This window comes from Macrobrachium rosenbergii, chromosome 53, assembly GCF_040412425.1.
Source record: "Macrobrachium rosenbergii isolate ZJJX-2024 chromosome 53, ASM4041242v1, whole genome shotgun sequence".
NCBI lineage: Eukaryota > Metazoa > Arthropoda > Malacostraca > Decapoda > Palaemonidae > Macrobrachium > Macrobrachium rosenbergii.
The window spans coordinates 24223357-24250795 of record NC_089793.1 but is presented as its reverse complement, the minus strand read 5'-3'; the positions used below and the strand labels follow the sequence as shown (position 1 = coordinate 24250795).

The following is a 27439-nucleotide window of genomic DNA, read 5'->3' as shown; positions in this document are numbered from 1 at the left end:
CATGCTTGCAAAAAATGTTAAGGAACACTGTCTTTTAGTATATATTTATTTATCAAACAAAATCAAATTGTAAAATACAGTTACTTCTCTCTACACTATGTAAAGTGGTTCCTCCGTAGTCTATTCAACCTAGCTGACAGAATAATAATCAAAAGTTTCCTTATAAATAATGTACCCTTAAAGCAGTAATATAAAAGAAATTTAATGCTGTCCTCATGATAAAATGCTTTTTTTTTCATCATATAACTTTTGTATAAATAAGATAGTAAAAGTTATGTACTTCATAAATATAGATGAAATTACACAACATCACCAAAAATGCAATACGTAATAGCTTTCACTGAAATTCAGCAGTAAATTCACACACATGCACAAAAAGATAGCTTCGTACAATATTGTTAAGTTCAAGTTCATAAACTGCCGTGACTTAAGGAAAAATTTACTAAAGAATAAATAATTTTCACTAGATTTTATAAGTTCTAACTAATTAAAATTCAAAAGCTTGGCTCAGTATTAGTAATTACAGTACAGTAAACCATTTAACAAATAATAGAGTAAACTCCATTTGCACTGTGAATGAAGGCCCCTTCAAATAGCTTGAAAAATACATGTACAGTAGTGCAAATACAAAAACTATCGTCACTCCCATTCGAAAAAACAAGGACAAATAGAACAAAATTTCTCAGTCACTTCCTCTGAAGACCAACCAACTTTCTTGACATGAAAGAGATGTTAAAACTATTACCTTTATTTTCATAACATTGTGACTGATGTAGATTTTAACATCCAAGGAAAATCATGTTTTTGAAGTATAGAAATTTTTAAAACTAAAAGTTTAACCAAACTAAGCAAAAATCTATATTCTGACATGGCTGCCAAACTGTAAGGGATAACAAAATACTTCCCTTCAGTAAGATCAAGATCATTTCATTATCAAGTATCCTGAAATATTTACTTCATAAATCTAAAGAAGTCTCCTGGACCGCTCATTTTTTTGGTACAGTATGCTGTACTGTACAGTATTATTATTATTATTATTATTATTATTATTATTATTATTATTATTATTATTGGAGAAGCAAATCCACAGTTATGTATATGTACATGTATTTAAAGATAAATCGGTATTAATAACTTTCGGAACTTGTTCGGTTCTCTTTTTCAATCAGATTGCAAAGGGGAACCGAACAAGTTCCCAAAAGTTATCTATACTAATTTATCTTTAAATATATGTACATATACAGAACTGTGGATTTGCCTCTCCATTTTAAGACTCATGCTACTATGAGTATTTTTTAATTATTATTATTATTATTCAAAAGACTGGCCAGACCAACATATCATAAACGTTAATTTTACAAGACTATACTGTAACTTGCTGACATAAAAAATGAATTTTCCATAAGATGTAACCTTAATTGGGCTTAATTTTGTTGTAAAATAATGTACCTCAAATAAGTACTTTGATGACAAAATACGAGCAAGGCTTTTTAGGGAATATCCAAGTAAATTGTAATACACATAAGACTAATGCTTAATGAATGCCAGTGAAGAACTTGACCTTGAAAATATTTGCAAAAGATAGTAGTTTCAAGTATGAAAAATAGTCTCATTACTTTATTTTCTTACAAAAATGCTTTTTTAAGTATTAAATGAAACACCCACTAACCTACTGGAATCAACTACCAGATACTTCAGAAGTAGTTCTTCAGTTAGATACTCTACTGCAAAGTAATTCCTAATTATAGGGTAAGATTAGCAGTGCTTATAAGTACCTTATTGACTGCATTAGTGCTCATTTCTTATTACCTTTACGTCATGTATGATGCCTTGTTTACTCTTATCTCTCTGTAATGAAGCTTCAGGTTTCCTTTAGGCCACTATCAATGACTAGTTAATAAAATTAAAAACTTCCTCTTGAGTAGTGCAGTGCTTCATTTCTATAAACAAATTAGACAATTTTCCTTAATTTCTAATCTGCAACTAGTTGATACTTAGCGGAATAGGCTAACTGTCTGGCTAGTTGAAAAGAAACCTTACCTGATGGAAACACACTTAATGGCTAACGGCCTTCACACACTTATACAGTACAGTGCTGAGGTTACTGTATAAGATTACTTTTTTGAGCTAAGATCTTGCCTATTATTATAATTACTTCATTAAGCTTATATCAAAAAGAATGAAATCATTAGTGCAGCTGCTGTTCATAGAAATCTAGTTGAGACAGAAGTAACTGTATGGTCAGGAAAGTGTTGTCAAATACACACTGCATTTCTAAGGGTTTACCTGATTTTCCTTTTAATTTATTAGTTTATTCATCGACCAATACTTTCTCATGTATATTATTATTTTTGTAGTAGGAAATGTCTATATGTATTTATATAAAAAATGTTTTTCTGTAGATAAAGAGAATTATTTTGTTAGAAAGGCCGATCTGTGGCATCAGGTTACATGGTTAGCTTTCAAAATATAATTTATTAAATCTTTCACAATGGAACTCTGTGTAAACACAATCTTATAAACTAAAATCACGTAAATTACGCCATGAAATGTTTATAAATACTAATGGATGGAAATAATCATGGCCCTCCTCACTCGAGATTGTTTTAATTTAATGGAAGTTTTGTCACAATTTATAAAATGTACAGTAGCAAACTTGTAAAATTTATATGGCATTGCCTTCACAAAACCTTACTTATTGTTTTCTTTGTTCTTATGCTGCTGTATCAGAAATGAAATAGACAACCCACAGGGGTAACATTTCTGTAACAGGAATTTATAAGAAAGAGTACTTCTAAAAGAATGTGAACTTGTCTATTATATCTGACCAACATTAATATGTTAGTTTTATGAAATACAGGCCAAATAAGATAGTCTACTATTTTAATTTTATCAACCTTCAATTACTGTAAATTTTAAACCTCCACAGAAACTTAGTTATCAGATGAGACACATAGGATACTATGCAGTATTCTTAAAATGACTTCGTACATCTTTAAATATAAACCAATTTGTACAATGCGCAATCATTCAATGCAATGTTAAGAGGATGCCTATAAAATGTGTAATTGTTAACCAGTATAAAAAGAACCAGTATAAAACACTTTTTATACTCTGCATATATGAACTAAGGGACATTTCACAGAGTACAGTTGTAGAGTTTAATGAGATTTGTGAACATACAAACCAAAGACTTTAATTCCAACATAAGAAGTTACACATTAAGATTAAATTGGTGAAATGTACAAGTGTTGTCTGTTTAACATGCAGTTAATGAAAAGTTCTTGCTTCCCTCTTGCTTCAGATAGTTAAAACACTCACTAAAGAGGGCCCAGTATATACATTAGCTGTAAAACAAGAGAGGTTGGGTCCACCCACTAAGGGTGGGTTTGCATTGCGTACCTGAAATACTTCTAAATTACAAGAATTCCCACCTGGTCTGCCTCACTTTTCATGTAGTCTGGGAAAAAATTAGTGGGATTGACAGGCAGAACATGTGATGGTAAATGACTGAGTTATAAGTTAAAATTAGTTTTGTTTGAAAGATTTACATTTGTTTCACAATGAAGTCCATCAATTACAATAGCCCACTAGCCCATATTACAATTCTGGTGGGAGGGTTGAGCTGATGAAGGAAATCCCAGAATTAGAATTAGCAGATTAGAACAAAAGACCTGACTTATAAAATTCATGTAACTGAGGTTGGCAATGAACCTAAGACTCTAGAAGGAACACGTGGTTGTTTTCAAAACCTTGAGAAGAACATTTAACTAAGAAATTTGATATTTGCAAGTCTATGGAATACTCTTAGAAGAAAATATAGCAATGACTAAACTTGCTATCATGAACAGGATAGAGTTGACATCAGGATCTCCCCTTAAGAATGGAAACAGGAAGAGATTTGATTAGGTGGACAAGTATTAGACTGCACAATGCTGTACTGCCATATATTACTTTAATGCCTGTATTCCAGGTGACCTGACTGAGCCTATATTATTATTATTATTATTATTATTATTATTATTATTCACAAGATGAATAATAATAATAATAACAAGCCCACAGGGACCGCTGACTTGGAATTCAAGCTTCCAAAGAATATGGTGTTTATTAGGAAGATGCAAGAGGAGGTAGAGGGAAATACAGAAAGAAGAGATCTCACATATTAAAACAGAAAAATTAATGAATAGATAATAATCTATTAAAATACAAGAATAGTATTAGAATAGTAATGCACTGCATCTTCACTTGAAGTTCCAATTGCATGGCATCCTCTGGGAGGCTGTTCCACAGCCCAACGGTGAGGAATAAAGGACCTCTGGAACTGAGAAGTTCAACAGCGAGGTACATTTACTGCATATTGGTGCTCCTGTTTAGCGAATCTGGTTGCTCTCGGAAGGTAAAGGCAAAGCAAAGACACATCACCTGAAATTAGGAACAGTCTGGACAAGCATCTAAATATTTTGCTCTGGCCAAGATGATCCTCTTAAACTCTGAAGTGTACGGTGCCAAGGTTAGTCCTGGTTACATGGAGAACTGCCCTTCTTACAAGATGGCTGTGAAAGACAGACCTCTTGCCCACTCAACTAAAAAAGTTATTGCAGAGAGCGTCTAACACTATGATCCACCTTGAAGGTGCACGTACAAAGGAAGAGTGTCTCAGAATGACACTGTGTTTAGGTGTGAGTTGAAAGCTTGATAATTGGCAGACATGAACTCTCTAATGGCTGGGAGCAATTTAAATAATGCTAAGATGAAAATCATTTAAATCTCACCCACTAAGTAAAATCCTTCATCAGTAAGAAATAGGACGAACCTGTGCAAAGCTTGGAATTAGCATAGCTATAAGGTCTTTGCTTCTAAGGCTAGCTGGGCCACTTTCAAGTAAGGAGATCTAAATTCAGCTTCTGTGGAACTGGTGAAGACGTGAGTTGATGTAAGAGCTTCTTCCATATGTGAGGTTTCTGGGAATGCATCTCTTGCAGTGCATGAAGTCCTGACGAGCATTCCTTCCTTGGCCAAGGTAATGCAATCAAGAGACATTGGGAAGATTGTTGGAGTTCAGTGCCTTATCAATACTGCCTGAAAGTGCATATGGAGGAATGAACTATGGTCCTAAGATCTGTCATCTGGGTGAGAGTATCAAAGTCTTCCCGCTTACTAGATCTGCAAGAAGCAAGTAATAGATGGGATTTCATCTAAGTCCATTCACAGGTTTCCAACAGCCTTCCAACGCTTACCAACAAGTGGAAGCATGAACCCCACAAAGGGAGCACTTTCAGATGTCATGCATAACTATCAGTTGTTTACAGTGGAGGACAGTAAAAACAAATCTGAATAATGCAAGAATGGAAGAATGTATGTGGAAGTTACCTCTTGAGGATGCAAGGCAAGCAATTAAAAGACTGAAGGATGAAACTGCACTAGTAACTGATGGGTTGGCAAACAAAATGCTGCTGTTTTAGCGGTAGTAATATAACAAATTAATAACCAAGCTATGCAAGATACATCAAAAGGAATGAAAGGATCCCAGTAAGCTGCAAGAGAAATCATAATAACTTTAGAACTGGGAAAAATTATAAGCATTACTTAGTAGACTAGGGAAGGCATATGGTATGATTTTGACTGAGGGAATAAGATGTAACAAAATGACTGGTTGAGAAATGGGAAACCTGGTTCCAGATAAGAAAAAAAGCTACTTGTGGCAAAGCCTAAGGTACAAGGGATTATAGAAGATTTTTGATATAACAAACAGTGATACAATGTGGAGGGTGCTGTGGATGTTTGGTGCAGATGGTTATCATTTGAGAGTGATTTAAAGTTTTCATCATGAAAACTAGGAGCATGTACACATGAAAGTGACAGGTTTGGTGTAAAATTAGATCTGAAATACCTCTGCTAAGTTATTTGAGTATTGGGGGCAGATGTCTGATAAAGAAAGAGTGCTAACTGGTAATACAGTATAGAGAAAAGGCTGTACAGTATTTAGTGACTGCGTTTGGAGGTGACAGTTGAAAGTGACTACAAGTAAAAGTTAGGTTATGCAGGCAAAGTGAACCAGGTAAGAGGGAGCAATGAATACCAATATGGATAGTGATGATAGTGGATGACTGACTGTAAATTTATTTGAGAGTAAATGCAGCGAATGATGGCAAGAAATGTAGACAGATAAGCAAGTGGTAAAAAGGTTAGAATTAGTGAAAAGATAGATCAAAATGTTTTAAGAGGGTTTAGTCATGTGGAGAGAATGGATGACAACTATAAGATGATCTTGAACAGAAAGGCTACAAGTTCCAAGAAGGGACAGACAGTACATGCACAAGGTAGAGATGAATGGTGCAGCATGTGTATGGGGCTTGATGTGTAATGATGAGTTTTTATTTTTTAAGTACCTGAAACAGGCACAGAAGTTTTCAACTCAAAAGGTTCATCTCAGTATGGTTATGGGGTATCAACTACTGCCATCTTTGCAGTAAACAGTATTGCCCGGTTTGAATAGTGATATACTGTGTGTGTGTGTGTATATGTATGTATATATAAATATATGTATATATATATATATATATATATATATATATATATATATATATATATATATATATATATATATATATATATATATATATATATATATATATATATACAATCCTCAGTCTGCTGTACTAGAACTCGACATAATCGGATTTCAACACGAAATGTTGAGTAAATTTTGCGTCGGAGCTCAAACAACAAACCGAATCCGACCCGATGAATCATATGATGTTTGTAGAAAAAGTTTGAACAGCTGCCGCTAGTTGGCGTTGTTGGTGGCGTTCTTCCATGCTTATTTAAAGCATTTAAAGCCCACACATGCTGCTGCTGCTGTTGAAAAACAAGCCAGATTATCACACCCAAATTAATAATACAGTATTTATAAGCCGAATACTGTATGTCTGTTATCATAAAATTAAGAAAAATTTCTAAATTAAATTCAGACTCGGCGGCTTGTGGCAGATATAAACAAACACATAGCGCCACCCTGGTAGTGTGGTACTAATTACATAAACATTCAATAACATAGTAAATTTCACACAAGTCTACTGGAATAGTGTAGAAAATCAAAAACATCTTTCAGTAACATTTGCTGAAGATGTTTTACAGTGATTTTATACACTATTCAAGCAGACTCTGTATGAAATTTACCATAAAAGCTATTGAATGTTTATGTAATTAGTACCGCAATACACACCAGGGTGGTAATGGGGTTTGTTTATACCCTCTGCCAAGTTCCGACGTAATTTAGGCCCTTTTCTAATTTTATGATGCAGACATACAATAATCGGTTTATAAATACTGAATTATTAATAATGTGATAATCTGGCTTGTTTTTCAATGTTATCATTATTAACAACAGTTTTTCATGTGTACCCGTTGCAGTACATTCTGGTAGTGCCAGGCTACCTAGCCTAGCCCTATGGCGGTTCTATCATCATCGCGGCGGCGCATTGGTCATAGGCCAATTTTTTTGATACAGTATGCATTTAAAATGTAAAAGTGCTTTGATATGGTAAGTTATTCAACTCTGAACTTATTTAATTGTAATTTGTGTAAAGTTTTGAATAAAAGGCAAGGTTGGGGTAATGACTGGTGGTCAGGAGTGGATTAATCCATTTTCAGTTATTTTTATGGGAGAAATTAACTCCAGAATTCGGCAAATCGAATCTCGACACTTCTTCTGGAACAAATTAGCATCGAGGACAGAGGTTCTACTGTATATATATAATATATATATATATATATATATATATATATATATATATATATATAATATACATATATATATATATATATATATATATATATATATATATATATATATATATCTTTCTCTACAGAATGTCCCTCAAGTCTCCTTTTAATTAAAAATAAAATATTACAAAAGCAAATGAACAGACAAATATGTAAAATTATTACAAAATGAGGAGTAGATACCGAAGTCTTTTTGCCTCATTTAATACACCTCTATATGGGCACCATTAGTTGCATGAGACTTATCAATATGGTACTTGATTTCTTGCCATGTTCACTGTAGCATAACCTCATCAATGGTGGCAATGGCATCAGTGATCTTTTGCTTGAGATCAGTGATGTCCCGTATCTTTGTTCGATAAATGAATTATCTTTAACATAACCCCATAGAAAGAAGTCCATGGGAATGATATCTGGTGAACGAGGTGGCCAGGGAGCTGGACCATCCCTTCCAGTCCACCAGTCTGGAAATGTTTAATTCACGAACCCACAAACATGCAGTCCCCAATGTGGTGGTGCACCATCTTGCTGGAAAATGATGGTTGGTTGGAGGTAATTTAGTTGTGGTGCCACATATTCATTCAAAAGGTCAAGGTAAAAATCTGCAGTAATTGATGTCTCGAAGAAAAATGGACCAATGATTCGATTGCACATGATCCCACACCACACATAAACCTTTGGACTATCTCAGTGAAGTTCCCTAGTCACATGGGGATGTTCTGATCCCCAGATTCTCGTATTATGTGAGTTCAGTTTCCCTGAAACATGAAAGGTTGCCTCATCACTAAAACAAACTTGGTTGAGGATTCATCCTAGAAATTCATTCCAGCATATTAACTGCAAACTCTTTTAGTCTTGTTTTATCATTTGGCTCGAGTGCCTGCATGAGTTGCACTTTGTGAGTGTACAATCATAAGTTCTTGTGTACTGTCCCTGTCTCCATAAATTTCTTGTGCCATGCATGAATTGACGGACGTAACAGTGGATCTCTTCCATACTTAGTTCTGTAGTTTCACTGAGTCTGTGCATCAATTTTAAAATATAAATAAAAAATAATATATATATATATATATATATATATATATATATATATATATATATATATAAGTAAACAAGTTTGGACAGATGAGACTCCCACACAATTAGATAAACAAACTTCTAGACCAGTGTGGTCATATCCTCTTCCTTTGGTGAATATCAAACACTGTTTTTTTCTTCTAAACTGACCTTTGCACTAAATGCCACGTCATAATCACGTCATCTCTCATCTTGACCAACCACTTCACCTAACGCCTTCACCTTCCTGACGTGACAAGCCTCGCCTCGGCCAAACCCTCTAGAGCTTCCCCCCTTGCCAGATGTAAGATACACAAATACTATATTTACATAAAATAAACATCAGCAAACAGAACTTAAATAACAAGAATAGCGAACTATAAAGTTTCACAATAGCAAAAGGGATGCATTATAATGTAATAGTCCTGACATTTATTATTGTTCCACGCCGGACGACACTTTTTACTACTCTGTGGCAACGACAACCTTGCATGATAAACGCGTGCCGCGGCTTGCGCACGACAACGTTTCAAAGCCCCAAGGTGAAAACATCGTCGGTCGGCAGTGTTCCCTTCGTGACGTCTTGCGCATTTATTTTCGAAAAACCTCCTCAAGATGGGTTTGACATTCAACATCAAGGCTCTCTGCACTCTCAGCGGAGGACTCAAAGTGGTCCAAATCGTAAGTTAAATTCTAGATGTCTTAAAAATGAAGGTGAATAAGCACAGATTGCGAGCATACTAAAGAGCACACCTGTATGCATATCCGCCGCTATGCACGAGTGGTGAGATATAAAAGCTATCCTTTTACAGTTTTTAATAAACTGTGCACGTTATGATATACATATTAGAGATTTTGATTAATCTGCGCACGTTATCAATTTTTTGTTTTAATCTGCGCACATGATCTATTGTTCATAGGTTTTAATAAATCTGCCGGCGTTATTATATATTTTTGTAGGTTTTAAAAAACCTCCGCACGTTAATATCAATTTTTATATATTTTAATAAATCTGCGAACTGTATTGTCAATTTAGTTCGTACAGTGTGCGGAATTTGCCAGGTGGTTTGGAAGATGCGAATGACGTAGGATTTCTTCGTTAAGTAGGCATAGTTTTTTTTTAACAAGCTTTTTATACATGTACACACCCGGCATTACACTTAAACCAAGTCTATGAAATCGTACAAACCTATAACAGTTGGTACAGGTGGCTTTGCATTTTTTAACTTTAAGGCAAGCCTGAGGACAACTTTAAAATTACGCGCATTTCAGACCTACTTTCCAAAGCCTCGGGTGGGCGGGTGGGGTGCTGTCTGCGAATTCGGGCGGGCGTGGCCAGTGAGTTCAAGTACTTGGAACCTCCACACACACACACACACACACACACACACACTACAACACACACATTTACAAAAACGAAGTACAATGATTTTTTTTTTTTTTTGTAGGCCTATGTCAATGACTAGCCTTATTTTCTCACAATTCTTTACCATAACTTCATACCAATACTGCTATTACTACTACTACGACTAACGTCATTACCTACATATTTTTGTCATGACAGCTATAAACTTGGTCGCTCTCCTGGTAAAAGAATATATACGAGTATATGTGGCTGGTAAACTTTATGTAGAGGCATTCTGAAATTATACTTGAAAATAGTCATGGCGTTTCCTGGCGCTGGCCAACTAAAATGTTAACGTGAATCGATGGTCCCTCTGTTCAAAAATGCATAACGCAATCTCCAAGTGCAAGAGAGAGAGAGAGAGAGAGAGAGAGAGAGAGAGTTATGATATTTAGACAGTGTAGTTAATGGAGATAAGTCGTCTGACTTTATACGGCACAAATTAATGACTTCCTGTCATCAGAGCTACGGCTAAAATCAGACTATTCGCACTAATAGGAGACTTTCACCACTTGCTAGAAATTCTTGTGTTATGTTGCTGGTGTGGAGGGATATGGGGGGAGGGGGGAGGCAGCGGCTATAGGTAGATACATCTCCAAGTCATCCGCCTACACCTACATTCAAGGTCAGCTTCAACTCCCACGAGAGAGAGATGGTTTATTTATGTGGGACCATAATTAACGGCCTTTTGTTGGTATGGGAAAAGTCTGATCTATCCGGGAGACTGGCTTCCGTAAACTACATCAAAAGTTACTGAATGTTACGTTAAAGGATTTGTTATTTTTCCCTTTCTAACTATTTATTATATTGAAATACAGTACTGTAGTAGATGTATAAAAACGTATCGATAGGCATTGGCTCCACGAGTTTACTACCATCTTGTTATCACGAGTCGTTTAATGATTGCGATGTTGGTCCCATATCTCTCTCTCAGCCATCACTGAGACCCACCACCGCCGAATAACTACCAAGTATACAGTATGTTCACTACATAGCTATGACTGGAACTACTTGACCACTGACACACTGGCTATATTATATACTATATGTATAAATAAATATACTGTACATATATATCTTACATACATACATACGTATGCATCATTTTTTACCGTAAGGCTGCAATATTATAGAAAGTACACTTTCTACAATAAAAAGAGATAACATAAAATCACAACTATTTCTGGAAGGAGACCGCAGTCGCATGCAAGTGTTGCTCCCAATTGCAACTGCAAACATTCGTACCAATTTACCGGTGGTCGGTCCTTGCGTGATTCTCAGTGCACAGACATGAATACAGAGTATTACTGGGTATGATGTCATCTCTGATAACGCGACAGTGATTATTTCTTTATAGAGATGACGACATGTTTTTTTCGTTCGAGATTTGTCGCGGCTTGCGACAAGTGATATTTTATAAAAATAATAAATATGAAGTTTGGGTGATTTAATTTCGGATATCTTGAATTTATTAAATTTATTCTTGATTATATATACGTGTATATGTATGTATGTATGTGTATATATGTATGTATGTATACATTATATGTATAGATATATATAGATATACATATACATATATATATATATATATATATATATATATATATATATATATATATATATATACACAAAAATTCAACGTGCATGTGTGTGTGTGCGTGTGTGTATGTGTGTCTACGCACTATCACCTATTCATGCTTCTGCAAAAGTAGAACGGAAGTGTCCTTGTGTGATGTATATTAATTTACTGTTGTGTCCGATTCTTTGGGTTTGCAACCAACTGACATTTCTACCTGTCTAACAAATAATAACAATAATAAAACTCACGCAATCTCACCCGGAAATAAATAAGACAAACCTCGTCAATCTTGGGGTGGAGTTTGAACCGGTGACTAGTGAGACACCCTTATGTGGACCCTGAACAAATCCAACTTGTATATTAGGAAATCGAGTCTAGAATTGGCCCTCCTGCCTCAAAGATTTGTTTATGAAGGCCCACAACATGCTCCTCGTACTCTGTAAACAGAAGAGGGGTGTGTCGATCCACCTTCATTAAAAGAGAGAGAGAGAGAGAGAGAGAGAGAGAGAGAGAGAGAGAGAGAGAGAGAGAGAGAGAGACTCAGTTTCAGTGATTTGTGTTAATGTACCTGAATTGCTTCTTCTTGTCCAATTACATAGCTGATGTTTATAATGTGGAATGCAATTAATCCGTACCTGCCACGTGAGAGAGAGAGAAACGCTATTCACTTGACATCATCTTTTTAAAACCTTCCTATCGGAAATAATTCAATCACGATGAACAGCGTTATATCCCAGATGTCAGTTGCACCAGAATGTCACTTCATAAGTTGATTTGTAATATACTCGATTCCACGGGCATGCACAAAATCGATGTATCTTCACTAATATTTAAATACCGGCGACACACTTCGTTGCCAGACATTCCATTCGCCACAGAAACGCAGTTTGAACTTTGTACTGATTTCTGTTGTGAATTTATGATAAAATTATATTAAATTGATTGCCAACTTCTACAAAATCAGACGAAGTTTTTTTGAAATTATATTATTATGCAACGAAGGATTCGAGTGTCAAATGCCGTTTTAGATCTCTGCATACATTCAATTACATTATTGACCTAAAATTGAATATTGTGACCCAAATACTGCAAAAGCCCAAAGCACTAGTAGTCTACGTAGTAGTCTACGAAAGACATTCCTACCGGTCTACGTGAGATTCAGTGCCTAGTATTATGTGCCGCCTTTGTGACTTCACGAGATCTATAACATATATATATAATCTGGCAGATTCAAGTCCAGGTCAAGGGCACAATAGACAGAGTAAGAGCATACGGAATAAACTGCAAGGTGACCATAGCATACGGAATAAACTGCAAGGTGACCATACCCTACTGAGAGAGAGAGAGAGAGAGAGAGAGAGCATGAGAGAGAGAGAGAGAGAGAGAGAGAGAGGCAGAATAAACTGCAAAGTGACCATACCCTACTGAGAGAGAGCATGGAATAAACTGCAAGGTGACCATGCCCTACTGAGAGAGAGAGAGAGAGAGAGAGAGAGAAAGAAGAGAGAGAGAGAGAGAGAGAGAGAGAGAGAGAGAGAAGAGAGCTGCATGACCCTGCTGAGAGAGAGAGAGAGCATACGGAATAAACTGCAAGGTGACCATACCCTACTGAGAGAGAGAGAGCATAAGGAATAAACTGCAAGGTGACCATACCCTACTGTGAGAGAGAGAGAGAGAGAGAGAGAGAGAGAGAGAGAGAGAGCGTACGGAATCAACTGCAAGGTGACCCTCCTACTACAAGCATAACGTGATACCCAGCCCTAACCTTTTCCGTAGCCAGGCCCTTGGCGACGCTTTGGCGAATAAAGGAAGAAGGAAAATCAATAGGATGTGCTGACCACGGGAGTTTGTTTATACGCTTCTGCTGCAGGCTACAGCAGCAGCAGACTCTACGGACACGACGAGTCACTGGGGTCACGTCAAATCGTCTTAGGTGTGTAATTCTGGTGAACCTTTTGACCCCAGGTACTAGTAGTAACAGGTTCAGAGTTCGAGTTATTCTCGTATGCTGAGTAATGTTTATTAGATAATGTGCATGACGGCAGATCCAACGTCCACTAAAAAAAGTGCAATCGTTTTATCTCATTGTCAAAGATAATTCAGATATGTTGGGCTCTACATTCGTGAAAATATTAAGTCTTCAATTCTCCCCCAGAGGATGGCCACGAGTTATGGAGTTCTGTTGACAGACGTGCCTCTCTTTAGGTTGCCGGAGAGAGGGGACCAATCTCTCTCTCTCTCTCTCTCTCTCTCTCTCTCTCTCTCTCTCTCTCTCTCTCTCTCCATACAGATAAAATACCTAAATCGTAAAATGTACGTACAGAATGGTAATTTAAGCTCGCAACTTTCATTCTCGATTCGAGACTTTTATCCGTAATCAATAGGCAGTAAAACTCGTGAATGCTTCCACACGAGATTAGGACCCGGACGTTATGTAATTTACGGGAAGGTTCAAGCGTGGAAATGACGACAGACAGCAATTTTATTTTTATCTTATCTGGAAAGGGTTGGATGATTCCCTACTTCATCTTATCAGTATGGGAGTTGAATGCTGGGATAGGTACTCATAACAAAATAAAAAAATGTTGGGATAGGTATTCATAACAAAATAACAAAATGTTGGGATAGGTATTCATTACAAAATAAAAAAAATGTTGGGATAGGTATTCATAACAAAATAACAAGAGCCAAATAACGTGGCGGTTGCCTCTTACTGAAGCAGTCAGTGTCTGCTGCCTCACTCGTATGCCAGAGAATGAAGGTTTCTTAAGAACGCTGAGCGCAAACCTGGCAAATGGCCCGGCTGTTCTCCAGACGGACCTCTGGAGACGCAGTAGAAGACCAAATCGATTGGCCTACAAGTCACCTGCTGGTGGAATATCTCGCGTGGAATGCGTCTGTCTGCTGAGTGATTTCGGTTCGTCGAATCTTCCTACCAAGTCGTTTTCTGGGTCAGGTCAATTGCTACTTGAGGAATGCCTTTCTGGGTCAGGTCAATTGCACCTTGAGGAATGATACCTCAGTAAGTCAGGTCAATTGCACCTTAAGGAATTCATTTCTGTTTTGAGTCATGTCAATTGCTGCTTGAGGAATGCCTTTCTGGGTCATGTCAATTGCACCTTGAGGAATTCCCTTGTGGGTCATGTCAATTGCTGCTTGAGAAATGCCTTTCTGGGTCACGTCAATTGCACCTTGAAGAATGATACCTTTCTAAGTCAGGTCAATTGCACCTTAAGGAATTCCTTTCTGGGTCATGTCAATTGCAGCTTGAGGAATGCCTTTCTGGATCAGGTCAGTTGCACTTGAGGAATGATACCTTTCTAAGTCAGGTCAATTGCACCTTAAGGAATTCCTTTCTGGGTCATGTCAATTGCTACTTGAGGAATGCCTTTCAGGGTCAGGTCAATTGCACCTTGAGGAATGATGCCTTTCTGGGTCAGGTCAATTGCACCTTAAGGAATTCCTTTCTTCTGAGTCTGGTAAATTGCTACTTGAGGAATGCATTTCAGGGTCAGGTCAGTTGCACCTTGAGGAATGATGCCTTTCTGGGTCAGGTAAATGGCTACCTGAGGAATGCATTTCAGGGTCAGGTCAATTGTACCTTCAGGAATGATGCCTTTCTGGGCCAGGTCAATTGCACCTTGAAGAGTGATGCCTTTTGGGTCAGGTCAATTGCTACTTGAGGAATGCCTTTCAGGGTCAGCTCAAATACACCTTGAGGAATGATGCCTTTCTGGGTCAGGCCATTGCACCTTGAGGAATGCCTTTCTGGGTTAAGGAAGCTATAAGCTACATCGATCTTTAATTACAATGTTTAGATACTTAGGATCACAGCTTGAATTCTAAAGCGTTAGATCAATAAAACCGGTGGATTATGTCTTTTCGTGAAATGTGCTAAAACACACTGCATTTTTCCATGCTGACTCGATATTTTTCAATATAGACCCGATGAACGGCGCTCTCTAAATACACAAAAAATAAAAAAGTGTATACTCCGCAATGCATTCTGATGGTAAACCCCGTAGGGGAGTAGTGCCATCAGTGCACCTCAAGCGGTGCACTGTAGGCACTGCTTAAGGTTCTTCGCAGCGTCCCATCAGCCCCTAGCTGCAACCCCTTTCATTCCTTTTACTGTATCTCCGTTCATACACTCTTTCTTCCATCTTATACTCCTCAACCCTCTCCTAACAACTGATTCATAACGCAACTGCGAAGTCTTCCTCCTGTTACATATTTAAAGCCTTTATACTGTCAATTTACGTTTCAGCGCTGAATGACCTCGTAAGTCCCAGCGCTTGGCCTTTGGCCTTAATTCTATATTCTATTTTATTCTGGTGATAAAAAATATTACGAAAACCCCGCTATTATGCCAATCACATCACATCGCGTTAAAAGCCTCCTTGTTATGCCCATAACACAATTACGTGTACGCCAGTCAACAACAGCTGTTTTTCTCCGCCCCAAACAACAGTGACTCACCCTTGACTCCATCAATCATGGGACTTTAGTCACCGCTATAACTGAATTACCCACAACGACCCCACATGCTACTACTTCAGGATGATCTGCATCCTGTGGCGCCGGGATTACTCATCGCAGAAGGCGATCCTGACCAAATCCTGTGTCATGCCCATCCTGAAGACTATCAACGAGGCTATCAAATCCTATTACTCAAGAAGTGACATTCTCCTCATTTTCCGTAGCAATTACGTCCGTCCGCGGATTTCCTTTCTAGACGATTTCCTTTCTGTCACATTCAGAATCCTGCAAGGATTTTTTTGTGCATTTAAGACTAACATTTTTTTTTTCAAAATCCCACAAGGATTTTTTTGTGTTTTTAAGATTTATATTTTTTTCTACCATACACTGGTTTTCCGCAGGTATTAGGGGTGAGGTTGCCTGCCCCACTCAATAGTCCCTTGGATATTCAAAGGCTTATGGGCCAACGATGTCTTGGCAGAAACCCATCCATGTATAGGTCGAAACCACAGTTGCTCAAGTAAGGTGGTCAATGACAACGATTTATGTAATTTACTGTATATATAAACTGATATATATATATATATATATATATATATATATATATATATATATATATATATATATATATATATATATATATATTATATATATATACACCTGTCATACATATTGTACACGTGTGTGTGTGTATGTTCAAGTCCCATCTTAATTTCTGTCGAAAATCCAAACATTCAGCGACTGGATTTAGAGAAACGTCGTGAACACTGTCTATCCAGTGACCCACATTCCTGCCTTTGGCGTTCAACTGCCTGGTATTTCACATGTGCTAACTTCCAATTACAATTTTCTAATGACATTCCCTGCAACCTCTTTCATTCCTTTTACACTACCTCTGTTCATATTCTCTTTCTTCCATCTTACTTTCCTCAGCCCTCTCTAACAACGGTTTCATAGTGCAACTGCGAAGTTTTCCTCCTGTTATACCTTTAAAACCTCCTTCACTCTCAATTTCCTTTTCAGTGTTGAATGACCTCATAGGTTCCAGCGCTTGGCCTTTGGCCTAAATTGTATATTCCAATTCCAGTTCCTATCACTCGCACACAAGATTTCTTCTACGTGTAAAAGTTTACCTATAGCCAACTTTCTGAGAGAGAGAGATTCCATAGGGTTGCAAAAAAGGTCTCCAACTTACGCACATCTCTACAAATTAAGTATATAAAACCACTCAGCTTTTAACCATTTTGCATAATAATAATAATAATAATAATAATAATAATGACGTATGCTTTAATAATCTGCTAACATATATTGACCCTAAAATTAGTAAATATATGACCTATATATATATATATATATATATATATATATATATATATATATATATATATATATATATATATATATATATATATATATATATATAAGGAGAAGAGAGAGAGAATACTAAATTGTAAGGGGAAAGATGGAAAGAGGACAAGGATTAAACCTCCCTTTTCATTCGCCAGCTTGAGGGAAGTCCTCCAAGGAAGGGCAGTGGGAGTGAGTAACGCCCATTCATTAGAGGGGCGTCTCCTTAGCGTCCTAGTTTAGTGGAAAGGGGGTTTCTTGGGAAGTCCTCTTTCAGGGGTAATAACGAAGCTAATGAGAAATCCTATCTGGAGTCACTTCTCATACACTGCTTTTTAATGTGCGAATTTCCACAATTAGTCCCGAAAGCGTCTACTCGGTGCTTATCTAGTAAATAAAGCTTTAATCATTATGCAAATAAATATGGTATATGTCATTCAGGGTGACCAAATCCACTGTTCGTTGTTTCAACAGATATTTAATTTCTAAAAGTGAATCTTGTATTCTTAATGCCACAAAGACCATCACCCCCTTAGGTCACTCAGCGCTGAAAGGGAAATTTAGAGTAGAAAGGTTTGAAAGCTATAACAAGAGGAAAACCTGGCAGCTGTACTATGAAACAATGGTGGAAAGAAAGAGAATATGAGCGGAAGTACAGTAAAAAGAATGTAAGGGGTTGCAGCTAGGGGCCGAAGGGACGCCGCAAGAACCTTAAGTAATGCCTTACAGTGCACCGCATGAGGTGCACTGACGGCACTACCGCCCCCTACTGAAAAATTCTCTGATAAAACAAACAAGAAGCTGGAAGTCGCAACAGTGACGTATTGATGACGTAGGTCTTAGTACAAGGCTCCCAAATATCGCACGATTGCATCACACGTGGGCTCGCCTTAAAACGTGATAATCGTACGTTATAACGGAGATGACGTATACTGCTCTTTCCGTCTGTGATCTCATGCGTTAGTGACTGGCATATTTTTATAAGCTACGAGAAATAGAGGTTATCGCGAACACTTATAAACATGCTACTTGCTTTTGCCATCATGCTCCGAGATATGCCGGTTGCGACATCTAGCCCAGCTCAAGGTAGCAACTACACACACACACACACACACACACACACACACACACACACACACACACACACACACACATATACATATATATATATATATATATATATATATATATATATATATATGATACAGAATACGGAAGCTAGACCTAAGAAGATCAAATGGGAAGTTTCATGTACGAAATCTTACATGGCCGATATAAATTAGCTTAAATTACACAAAAACTGCTACTTCAAGCCACTTAAACTAGAAAGACCTGTAAACCTGTACACCTGGACAAATTTAGACTTAAATATTCCAGCAACGATTAAACAAAGTAAAAAAAAATGTTTGAGGCATTAATATCCTCTTACTCCCTGTAGACACAGGAAGGTAAGATTCAAAATCAGACCGAGATTTGTCACATGCTTTGGTAAATACCGTTATGACTTACAGTTCATGATTTGTCGAAAAAAGCCCTTTCAGTAGACAAAGTTTCCCCACGTGAAAACCAACAGGTGCGTAGATGCTCGTTTAATTTTCTCAAATTCTCGATAAGAACGCCTTTAACATGAACAACAACCAAACAGGAAAAGGCGAATTCTTCCCACTCACCAAGAATGCGACAGGAATTTATGGAGAATTCTTTCCACTCACCAAAACTGTGACAAAATTTGAGGAGAACACTTCCCACTCTCAAGATTGCAACAGAATTTAAGGAGAATTCTTCCCACTCACCAAGACTGCGACAGAATTCAAGGAGGAGAATTCTTCCCACTCTCAAGACTGCAACAGGAATTTAAGGAGAATTCTTCCCACTCACCAAGACTGCAACAGGAATTTATGGAGAAGTCTTCCCACTCACCAAAACTGCAGCGGGAATTTATGGCATACACGAACACTGACAACGTAAGAATCCGCGCAGAAGTTATACATACTGAATTTTTCCATTACTTCCGCGTAAAAGAATTTCATTACGATAATCAATAGCTAATGCCTGACAGCAAAAGAAGGTTCCAAAAGCGAACCTGAACTAGACAGTAAGCGAATCAACATACAAGTTCACGGAGAACGCACAAAAAACCAGGTGGCTTTCCGAGAGAAGTTAAAAAAAAAAAAAAAAAAAAAAAAAATTCAATTTGCCCTCGTCAACGGCCTAGCCATACTTGAAGCAACAAGTTAGACACAGGAATAAGGCAATTATAATCTTCTGAGTCATAGTTCGGCGCCCTTTTGGCATGCCACTTGCGATCTGGGCTGAGAAATTGAGAATGCATCATCCATTACCCTATATACAGTGACTCAGATGCTTATGGCCCACCTTGTTATGACTGGGTACTGGATGAGGGTGACTCAGAAGGGAATTGAGAGGAATCTGACGAAGGGAAGGAAGAACAAAGGGAGGTATTCAAAAGGGTACTGTCTGGTACTCCTTTAATAAACATGAAAACAGCGAGGGAGCCGACGGGCGTTTATTAAAATGACAGACGGTTCTTCTTGTCATTTTTATCAAGTCACACAAAGGATGGTTTGGGTAAATCACTAAGAACTTGAAGGGGTTAAAGGGTAGACACCTAAATTCATTAGTTAAGCAGCAGCTTACTTTCTTAATCTTCTTCAAGACTATTTTACTTAATACTTCCATTTAGTATATAACCTAAAGTTTGCAATCAAAGAGAAGAATGGCACAATCCACAATTCGAGCAATATAATGCAGATAACTTTGCATAGTCAAGATCTTGTAATTTTGTATTATTACAACTGACTAGGTCATCTATGCTATATACGGAAGGTCAATGGATTTAGCATTTCAAGCACAGGACTCAGCAACAAACAAAAATGAAAGTGCATAACATGCGTTTTTTCTTAATGAGGCCCGGGGCTTGTCCTTGACTTCCACGCCAGCAACAAGTGGATTTCTTCTTGTAGCTGTTTCTGTTGTTTTAGATGTTGTTGTGCCAGCACGGACTCTTTTGCTATCCTGAACTCCCATAAAACAACCCCAGGCGCGCGCGCGCGCACGCACGCACGCACACATCCGATTTCAAGATGCGAAAACCACAAGATAAGACGTTTTAGTTCAACACACTCAAATTGATGAGTGGGCGGAGGTATTCAATGTTGGGTGATTTCCTCTTCTTCACTCTACTGTAAACCCCGTCCCCCTCCATCCCTCCTTCCTCACCCACCCAACCCTCTCCATCTATTAAAAAGGACCCTTTAGGCCACACTTCATACAGTCACCCCAAAAAATGTCATCCTCTGGGTTAGCGCAGCTGGAAGTGAAAATTGCCGGAATTCATGCGCGGTGATTTTTCCTACTTGAAATTCCTCTCGTTCACGGCCTACGTAAATTTGACTAATTTTATCCATAGAAGTCAAATATTTGTTTAACATGATGCTGTTGTGGAAGGCGAGGTCTCCACGACGATTATCTTACAATTTATTATTATTATTATTATTATTATTATTATTATTATTATTATTATTATTATTATTATTATTATTATTATTATTCAAAGATGAACCCTATTCATATGGAACAAGCCACCACAGGGGCCACTGACTTGAAATTCAAGCTTCCAAAGAATATGGTTTTCACTCGAAAGAAGTAACAGAAGGTAGAGGGAAAAACAGAGAGATGATTAATTATTAGAAAAACCGATAAATTAACAAATAAATAAAAATAAACATGTAAGTAAATTATTAAAATACAAGGAGAATTGTATTAGGGTCGTAATGCATTGCATCTTCGCTTGAACTTCTGAGGTAGTTGAAACCAGAACACAGAGAATTTGTTTTTTTCTTTTGTTCAACACCTCAGGATAAAAACTACAGCTCTGAATAGTAACTTCGACTTATAACTACATACAAATAAAAAATGTGTCAGATATAACCTTCTTAGAAGACTTGGTTTTACTTAAGCTCTCAAAACATGATTGCTCAGGTGCAGATGAAGTCAAAGCTATATTTAGTCTTGCACACAACCGGACGGGTGCATCTTAACTCAGCTAGTTACAAAAAAAAAGAACCTTATGCATAAATGCTAACTGACCGGAAAACAGTGTGTGGGTGTGTAAATTCAAGACCCAAATCTTACAATGTAGATCATAGAATAATATTATTATTATTATTATTATTATTATTATTATTATTATTATTATTATTGTAAATTGAAGACAAATATTACAATGTAGATATTATTATTATTATTATTATTATTATTATTATTATTATTATTATTATTATTATTATTATTATTATTATTATTATTTGAGGAGAATCGAGCAGGCTCTCGAAAGCTCTCGCTTTGTTTATATTTTTAATATATATCTACACTTACACCGTTGTGGATTTCTTCACCATTTTAGTGATCCACGTTATTATTATTATTATTTCGAAAGAATACCCTCTTTTAGACATCACTAGAAGTGACGGCTGCATCAGCCGGACAGATTTTTCTCAAATGTCTGAAATTTGGTTTACTGCAGGACAAATAATAAACTATGGCTGAATTCGACAAAATCTTAGAGGTACATCTAAGTTACATACGCATATCGAAATTTTAATCCAAGCCAAATATATTTTTTCTTTAAAAGAATGCAGATAGTTGAAAGTAACTTACAACTGGCCCACAATATGTCATTTCACTCAGGGAGTCAAGGAAATTTTCAAGCACGAAAATAATGTATAGCATTTAAAATTACATACACCTTGAAGTTATTTCCGGATTGCTGTATTAAAGAAATCTGACGAAACTTCAAAATACTGACATCCAGAATTACCCCGAATAACCACAAATGAAAGCATCATGAAATATAGAAAGAGATATCTTTGGCGTTGCCTTTTTAACCTTTTTAAACCTTTTTAACTCACAGCAAACTTATAAAAACAAATAAAAATAAACTTGATTAGAACCACTCTCTTTCGTCTTGGATGATCAAAGAGTTGCTTTGTGGTCGTATGAGCAAGTTGTTTGTTGTTTTGTCTTATTTACATATATATTTGGTTTAGCGTGATGACAGCACTCTGACCGAGTTTATTGTTTCAAACAAAATCTGTGAAAGCTAATGCATCTGTAATATATATACAGTATATATATAATGGAATCGAGTCTATAATTGAATAAACTAAATATCTTAATAAATGCACGAGGGCATACAGAAAATTACTGATAAAGACAGAGAGGAAAATAGAAAAAGAGGCGATAACGAACTAAGCGATCCCAGATGCGGAGTTTGACTGATCGTCGCCGACGCCCATACAAGTTGAAGCGATTATCTCATACAGCACTGGGCAAAAGAACTAACTGAGATCTTGACCTCGCCCGGTGACCCCTCTTGCGCACCATAACATTAACTTGATAACAACCGTTGAATGAAACTTGATAACAACCGCTGAATGAAATGTATAGATAAGTACACGTGAAACATTAATGGAAAAGGGGAGCCCATATGGACGAAACGTGAGAAAATAATACCAGATTTTGGCATCGAATGACTGTCATATATACGAAGACTCTGGAAGCAGGGTCAGACTGGAAAAAGGCATCAGGGCAGGCAGTGTGTGAGATGTGTGGTGAGGTGACAGTGAAAGCTCGAAGTGTCTTGTGAACTTATATAAAATTCTGAATGCCCATAGACTAAGTAAAATTCTAAGTCCAAGAATTTTACAATGAGCCTTTTAAGATACAGACTCGGTCACTACTACCCATTAAAAGGTGGAAAGTTTAAGAGTTTTGAAGACTAGAATAAATGTATTTAAGGGGAAACATAATTTTCATTTTAAACCAAGATTTAAATAAAATGCTTGTGAAATTTACAAGATAGCTGACATCTGAGCACAATAAGTGTAAGTTCCAACACAATTAAATATCAAGCAACTTGTTCCTACAGAAGTGAAAGCACGCAGTACGACAGACAGTTTTCAAGAAGTGAATACCCTCCCCACTACATTATATATACATACATATATAATATATATATATATGTATGTATAATGTGTGTGTACATATATATATATATATATATATATATATATATATATATATATATATATATATATATATATATATATATATACACATATATATATTTTTTCAAAACAGAGAAATGGAAGGGAATATGAGATTCAGGCACAAAACCAACTTTTAAAACAGTGTGCAACCGTTCGGAAATAATTTCACAAGAAAACCTTACGGCAATAAACGGGCAGGTCTGTTCCAAGAATTCTAAAGTGAAAGGAAAAACACAGACCACACAAATCATTCCCCCTTCAGAAAGAAGTCGTGACTAAAGAGAACGATTCAAAAAAGGTTGTCCTCCTCAAAAAACAATGGCTAAAAAAAAAAAAAAATTATTATTCTCTCAAGGCATCCACGATTCCGTGATTCGAACCGTCAAAAGGATATATATATCTATGGAGTTCCCTGAGTTGGGAACCCAAGCGTGAAACATGCCTAGAATAATGCCTAGTCATGGCTGTAAACTCCGAGAAACCCGGAGACGTCTTCCGGTACGAGACTCGCACGAAGATCCGAAACCAGTATTTTTCGGCTGTGATCCAGAGTGTAACATTCTTCAAGAAACTGAATGGTTGATTGACTGATTTATGGCTACTAAAACTGTCGTCACAACATCTAGGTGACGCCGTAATAAAATGAAATCTGAAAATAAAAAGATAAGTAAATAAAAAATGTTTAAAATTTCATATAAGAAATATCGAAAAATATTTAATGTACCAAATCTCTCAAGCTTCTTCCATCTGTTTGTCTCGGCATTCAGTGCCAAACAAAACTATATTATTATTTTTTATAGGCTGTTCTCAAGATCTTAACTAAACTTTATTCTACATACCATAAGTAGATGTGTGTGTGTGTAGCTAAAACTGGAAAGTCAGGATTAGATCTTGCTTTTGGCATTTTTGAAGACACTCGAAAAACTTTGAAATCCCAAATTCAATCCCAAATTTACCTAGAACTCACAGTCAAACATTTAGGACCAAGAGTTTATACATTTTTTTTTCAGAGAAGTGATTACAGTCTGTCCTTAACCAGTCATAATAAACACAAGAGATCATTTAAGTCTCTATACTGACTTAACCATGCGTTGCTCTGAAATTATTGTTCCAAATAACTGGAAATATTTCACAGCCGCGCCTGTTCATGGCTGATACTCAAGGATGAAATCTAACCTTCAATCGACGTTCAATTCGACTGATATTTTTCATGAACAAAATTTCTCTCCTAAGAATCAATCAACATGTTTTTGGATGTTTTTGGATCTCAATTAAAACTGATTATTCAACTCTGAATTTACCCAAATCAATCAAGCTAATTCAATTCCGATCACAGCTGAGTCTTATGCAATTTTTGTCACCTTAAACTTGGTATACACTATGATGATACCCAATTTAATTTCAGTCTGTACATTATTCTAGCACTGTTCTCAAAGGTAATGTCAACAGTTCTGTAAAAGACACTACAACTATATTAAAAATAATGACAACAACACGAAAAAACGCAGTCCCTCTAGCAAGCAGTACACTCATATATTGACCTTCTTCATTCAATGAACTTTTGACGGGACAAGCAATTCTCGCCCTCTCGGTAGCGGAATTTAAGCAATGGACCCACAAATAGGAGTCAAGGATGGTCCTTGTGGAAAAATTGCGCCACGTCATTTTCTTCCAAGGAAGAGGCCTCATCTAAAACAGCTATGATATCATCATCTCTAATCTAAGAGTGGGTCAGCAATGGCTCTACACTTTTGACCTCAGAGCCCAACATTTGACGTCATTTTGTCAAAGTCACATTCATAAAAGTTTGTTTAATTTCTCTCTCTCTCTCTCTCTCTCTCTCTCTCTCTCTCTCTCTCTCTCTCTCTCTCTCCTCTCTCTCTCTCTCTCCCGTCAGCCATGGCTCTACACTTCTGACCTCAAAGCCCAACATTTGATTTCATTTTGTCAAACCCATCATTTGATTTCATTTTGTCAAAGTCACATTTATAAAAGTTCGTTAAGTCTCTCTGTCAGCCATGGCTCTACACTTTTGCTCTCAAAGTCCAATATTTGATGTCATTTTGTCAAAGCTACACTTATAAAAGTTTGTTACGTGTTATCTCTCTCTCTCAGTTCCGGTTCTAACACCGAATGTCCTTGGAATCCAGAATACTAACAATGACGATGGCGTCATGGAATTAACATCCAGCTAACAATTAAATCGCCCGAAGCGTCCGCCGACGGGACAAATAATGCAAAAGGGCGTTGCCCCTGGCTCCCTCTCTCTATGACTGCTGACCTACTGCAGTAGACACGGGTTAGTTTACTGTTACGACCTGCTTTTACGCTGGAGCGTTCGTAAATGCACACGTGGTACATCAACATGTTTTATGAGCAATTTGCATAATATGTATATTTGCACATGCTTTCTCATGTAGGCTCAACACACATTGACACATACACATATGTATGTATATATATATTTATATATATGCATATATATATATATATATATATATATATATATATAAATTTAATATAATTTAAATATTTATATACACATACATATACTGTATATTCATATACATACATATAAAGGTATGTATCAATGTGTGTTGAGCCTACATGAGAAAAATGTAGAGAGAGAGAGAGAGAGAGTGTGTACAGACGTGACTGAAATAAAGACAAGTGAAAAATAGTTCAATTCTAGTGTGGCTTTAAGGTATTTTTTTATTTATTTATTTTTCAACCAACGGTGTTGAACAGCAATTCGTAATTACGATTCTCTAATCAGAGGCGTTCTATCCACAATATAATAACCTTAATCGTTCATTTTTGTAAACACAAACATCCTCCGCCCCATTTCCATCCGGTACACTTTCCATCTTCCCTACTAAATTAAATCCTTCTGTAAATTAGCATAAAATATTAGCAATACTCCGCAGTTTACTTTTTTTTAGCTTTATAAACTGACTGGATCAATATGGGCTTTTGTAAAACTACACTGTCTCCACAGTAAAAAGGAACAGTTAGTCAAAATGAACGCTACTGACAGTTCACAGACGTTTTCAGTGTTGACCAGTTTATATGTGACCGAATATATTATACGGCAACTGGCTCGGAACAATATCTACCAGAAAAAAAAATCATCATAAATTTCTGTTAATTGTCAGACTGGCCCATTTTTCTTTTTAACAGCCGGACATAATTGGCATTCTTTCCCTCTTTACCAATATAATCTCATTTCCCAAACGACATGACTAAAAACTCTCGAATTGAAATTTGCCCTCGGTACAATATCCACGGAATACGGTGGTCATAAAATTTTAAAAGTAAATTGGATAAATACCCACAGTCTTCCACCATACCCTTTTCGACAATCCATATCAGTGACTGTCCTTCCTTTGCGGAGTGTTTCCACGGCTTTTTCCGAAGAGACACCCCCTTAGGGGAGGCGGTGCTATCAGTGCATCTCATGTGGTGCATTGTAGGCATTACTTAAGGCTCTTCGCAACTTCCCTTCGGCCCCTAGCTGCAACCCCTTTCATTCCTATTAATATGCCTCTGTTCATATTCTCTTCCTTCCATCTTACCTTCCACCCTCTCCTGACAATTGTTTCAACATTATTTTCTGCACTGAATAACCTCATAGGTCCCAGAACTCGGTCGTTCTGCTTATATTTTATAATCCAATTCCTACGAGACACAATTGTTTGAACCACCCCT

At 36.8% G+C, this 27439-nt stretch overlaps 1 protein-coding gene across 1 annotated transcript in view; it reads left to right on the top strand.

Moving 5' to 3' along the window:
• The first annotated feature begins 9340 nt into the window (after positions 1-9340).
• The window catches only part of LOC136834357 (uncharacterized), a 34253-nt gene continuing 16154 nt past the window's right edge, over positions 9341-27439 (top strand). Inside the window, exon 1 of the mRNA XM_067096891.1 lies at positions 9341-9525. Coding sequence (XP_066952992.1) covers positions 9460-9525 — 66 coding nt within the window. The 5' untranslated portion in view covers positions 9341-9459. The remainder of the gene's footprint in view (positions 9526-27439) is intronic.